We start from the raw sequence: 4,097 nt of genomic DNA, 5'->3' as shown, positions 1-4,097 counted from the left end.
GCTGTATCGGTGACAAGACGCATCTGAAGAACAAGTTTTGGCAGNGGTTTTGAGGTAGCGTTGCGCCTTGGTCGCCGCGACGCGGCGACAGTTGCGGCGGTTGAGCTGTTTTTTGAAGAATACTTCCATGGATCACTGTTGGTGGAGCATCGCGCGGATCGCATGATTTATTCTCTGCCAAGAGACACGAGGCTCTCAGTGGCGTTTGATCTGCTTGAGAATCACTTTCGTTCGCTTGGGTTGACGGACTACCACGTGTCGCAGACGTCGATCGAGCAGGTGTTCCTGCGCATCAGCGAGGAGGCTGAGCGTGCGCGCGAGGAGGAGGCGCAGCGAGCGACGGAGGCGGATAAGTGTGTCTGCTGTCCCTGGTGCTGACGTGATGAATGTCCCTGCGGGAGGAAGGGCCGGAGTTTGTAGTGTGAAAAGTGATGACAGTGCCTTTGATGTGAGAATGCGATGTTATGTGTAGGTATATACGTAGTGCTGGTCGTCATTCGTATATGTGGGTATGGCGGTAGTTACAAGTAAGTCTGAACGGCACTTTGAATTTCTATTGAGCATCTTTTTTTTTTTTGTTTACTGGTGGATCTTTTCTTGCTGTTGTTTTGCAAAGTGGTGTTGCCTTTTTTATCTTCCCCGGACGAGGTGCATTCTTCCGATGCTTCTCTACTAGACAGCTCAAGTTGTTTAGTTTTTGGTTTTTAGTTTTTTCTTTTTTCTTTTTTCATTTTTCTTCTGTTGATGTTCGCCGCCTTGTTTTTCACTGCCTTTCGCTTAGTTTTTTCGTTTCCCGTACTTGTTTTTTTGCACTACTTCTCTTATTACGCGTTCGTTTCTCCTTCTCCTTCTCCTCTGCCCCTGTCTTTCTATATATATATATATCTCTCTTTACTTCACTTCTTCTGCGTCGATGTGGTTCGGCTTGCCACTTCTTCACCGCAATTTAGTTTGCTTTTCTCTTCTCTTTACTCTGTCTCCGTCGTGTGACCGCCGACAAAAAACGAAAAAAAAAAAATAATAAAGACGCTGCTCTGTGGTGGGGGAGGACGTTTCACGCGGTGTTCCCACCTTTGGGAACTGGGATTTACTTTGGCGCTTACCGAGTGCAGGCGCAACTGATTTTTCTGGCGCCCCTGCCGCTGCTTGCCCCTGTCGCTTGCCGACTCTCACTCTTTCTCTTCGTCCCTTTCTGTGCCTGATCCTGACGCAACGAACTGCAGGGGAGGCACAAGAGAAAGCAAAACACACACACACACACACGCACAAAAGTGGGAGGAGGAAACGTGGAGGCCGTGAAACACCCCGTTTTTGTTTGTTTGTTTTCCTTGCAGGTTTTCTTCTTGGGCGGCAAAGGCGTTTGGGGGCGGGTGGGGGATAACGCGCCAGAGCAGTTGCGTCAAGACGGGGCGGCGGTAGAAAGTCATGGATTTTTCTCCCATGGAGGACGTCGGCGGCTTCGGCTACTACAACCCCTTGCAGGGGCCGTGGGTGGGCGCCGGCGACTGTGAAATGTCTGACGAGCGTGACGGCGAGAACCAACAAGATTCCGGCAACCAAGCGCCGTTGCGGCGTGGGCGGAAAAATCGTGTTTCGAGCGATGAACGGCGGGCCATTCAGCAACGAAGAGTGAACTTGATGCATGAGGAGGAAAAAGGCCCGCAGCAAGACTTCGCCGCATATGAGGTGCGGGAGTCCTTTTTTTTGGATCAGTTGCTTGCAGTGACTGAGCGTCTCTTTCGGCAGTGCCTGCGGATGCGAGCGCCGATTCTGCTGGAACTTGTAGTGCCGCCCATCTTTGTCTGCATCACCATTATTTTGTGGTCGCTGTGGGGAACGGACCACTTTTCCGCGACAAACTTTGTGGATTACAACCAACTTCAGTCCGTCATTTCCACAAATTACTACGTGACCTACTCGTGTTCCCGTACCCCGGGCGGGGTACCCGGACTTCCTGTTTGTGATCCAGTGAGGCTTGTTGATTGCGAGGGAGACGAGAGTACATTGCCGGTTAAGGGCCTCTGTGTGTACTCTTGGGTTGGCGTGCCAGAGTTGCTTGGATCCTTCCTAAATGGCTTTACTGGCCGCGTCGCGCAGGTTCCCTCACTGGACGGCATCATCTTTTTTCAGTGGCTGGCGCGCAAGCACAGCACCACGAGCGCCGCAGAAATTGGTGGATTGCCCAACACACGCTTCTCTGCCATTTTGGCTTCTGGAATGCTGTACTTCGTCGGGGACTTGCAGGTTCTTGGCGGGCTGACCGCCGAGCTTGCGCGAACTAGCGGTTATTTTCACTACGTGAACGGCGGCAGCTACGCAACGATGGCAGAAGCCAACGTGCAGGCCAAGACGAATCAATTTAATTGGGGCATCGTCCACATACGTCGCTTTGACGTTGATGCTTTGGATGCCATAATTTACCTCAACAACACCGCCGTGCCGGACTTTGATGAGATTGTCGCAGACGCCTACCCTGGCGGCTACCAATTTAACAGGGCGGAAATGTACGCCATCTCCGGGTACCTCACGCTCCAGAAGCTGATATCGGAGTACTACATCAACCAACTCTTCCCCAACCTAGGTCTCCGGACAACGGCCTACATTGCATCGCAGCCGTTTGTGGACTACCATCAGTCCCCGTTGTTAATGTATACCCGCGACATTATGCCCCTCATTTTTGTATTGGCATTCCTCTTCTCCGTCGCATCTCGGACGAGAGCAATTGTTTTGGAGAAGGAAATGCGCATTCATGAGGCAATGCTCATCATGGGTGTGAAGGATTCCGTGCTTTACACCACCTGGTTTGTGAGGTTCATTGCGGTTGACTTCACGGTGTGTTTGTTTATTACGGTTCTACTAAAATGCACGTACGTGACGCAAAGTGATCCCTTCATCATCTTCTTGGTGTTCTTCTTGTTCACCTTGACGAACATCCCACTCGCCGGCCTCATTGCAGCTTTCTTCAGCAGGGCTCGCCTCGCGGCATTGCTGTCACCCATCATCTATTTTGTTATGACGCTTCCGACCGTGGCAGCACCCAAAACAAACGCTGCGTTGACTACAATTTTTGCCCTACTTTCTCCGTCTGCCCTGGCCACGATACTTCAGCAAATATTGGCGGCTGAAGCCACGCGTGGTTTCTCCGCCAAGAGCATGCAGAGTAGCTTATATGAGCCAAAGACAATCGTGGTGTTTTGTATAATGATTGCCGACTTCTTCCTATATTGTCTTATCATGTTTTACTTGGATGCTGTTATGCCGAAGGACTGGGGAACGACCAAACACCCGCTGTTTTTTATTCTTGACCCTATTCGTTGGTTACGTGGCAAAAAGGGCGGGAATTGCGAGGCGGGCGGCCCTGATGGCCGGGCCGTCGACGGCATCTTTGAAAATGACGGCGTGAAGGAGGACGGGGCTGTGCGTCTTCTTGGTCTGCGGAAGGTGTACCGGCGGGGCGGGAAGCAGTTCGTCGCGGTGAATAATCTGTACTGGAGCCTGTGCGAGGGTGAGATATCCGTGCTTCTGGGCCACAATGGTGCGGGGAAGACGACGACGCTGAACATGATGACAGGCATGGTGAAGCCTGACGGCGGCGACTGCTACGTGTACGGGTTTTCGGTGCGGCACCAACTGTCGCGTGTGCGGCAGGAGATTGGGTTCTGCCCGCAGCACAATATTCTGTGGCCGGAGCTGACGTGCCGCGAGCATCTTGAGTTTTTTGCCCAAATCAAAGGCTTGAAAGGTGCCGAACTGGAGGAGGCAGTGCAACGGATGTTGAATGAGACAGATCTGCAGGAAAAAGTTGATTTTCCTGCCAGCCGGCTCTCAGGTGGGCAGAAGCGGAAGCTTTCAGTGGCTGTTGCATTTGTGGGTCGGAGTCGCCTTGTGTTCCTTGACGAGCCGACCGCCGGTATGGATGTTGGTGCCCGCCGCTACACGTGGGAGCTGCTGAAGCGAATGTCTTCCTCACACACCGTTCTGCTGACGACGCATTACATGGACGAGGCGGATCTGCTAGGACACCGTATTGGTATCTTGAGCAACGGTTCTCTGCAGTGCTCTGGCAGTAGTTTGTTTCTAAAGTCTAGGTTGGGTCT

At 52.3% G+C, this 4,097-nt stretch overlaps 1 protein-coding gene and 1 pseudogene across 1 annotated transcript, besides 3 other annotated features; both read left to right on the top strand.

Moving 5' to 3' along the window:
• The first annotated feature begins 2 nt into the window (after positions 1 to 2).
• Positions 3 to 367, top strand: Tco025E_09339 (ABC transporter; annotated as a pseudogene).
• A 341-nt stretch (positions 368 to 708) lies between these two features.
• Positions 709 to 738: a microsatellite.
• Positions 739 to 998: 260 nt separating this feature from the next.
• Positions 999 to 1,025: a microsatellite.
• A 220-nt stretch (positions 1,026 to 1,245) lies between these two features.
• Positions 1,246 to 1,268: a microsatellite.
• A 157-nt stretch (positions 1,269 to 1,425) lies between these two features.
• On the top strand, positions 1,426 to 4,095 carry Tco025E_09338 (ABCA1 transporter; the record flags this gene model as incomplete). Its single annotated transcript, XM_029376158.1, has 1 exon — positions 1,426 to 4,095. A coding segment is annotated over one exon (2,670 nt), but the record flags the coding sequence as incomplete, so codon positions are not given.
• Positions 4,096 to 4,097: the final 2 nt, after the last annotated feature.

The sequence above is a fragment of the Trypanosoma conorhini genome (genome assembly GCF_003719485.1).
Source record: "Trypanosoma conorhini strain 025E chromosome Unknown Tco_14.4_contig_01071, whole genome shotgun sequence".
NCBI lineage: Eukaryota > Euglenozoa > Kinetoplastea > Trypanosomatida > Trypanosomatidae > Trypanosoma > Trypanosoma conorhini.
Note: the sequence above shows the minus strand (reverse complement) of the source record. Positions and strands in the feature narration are given on the sequence as shown.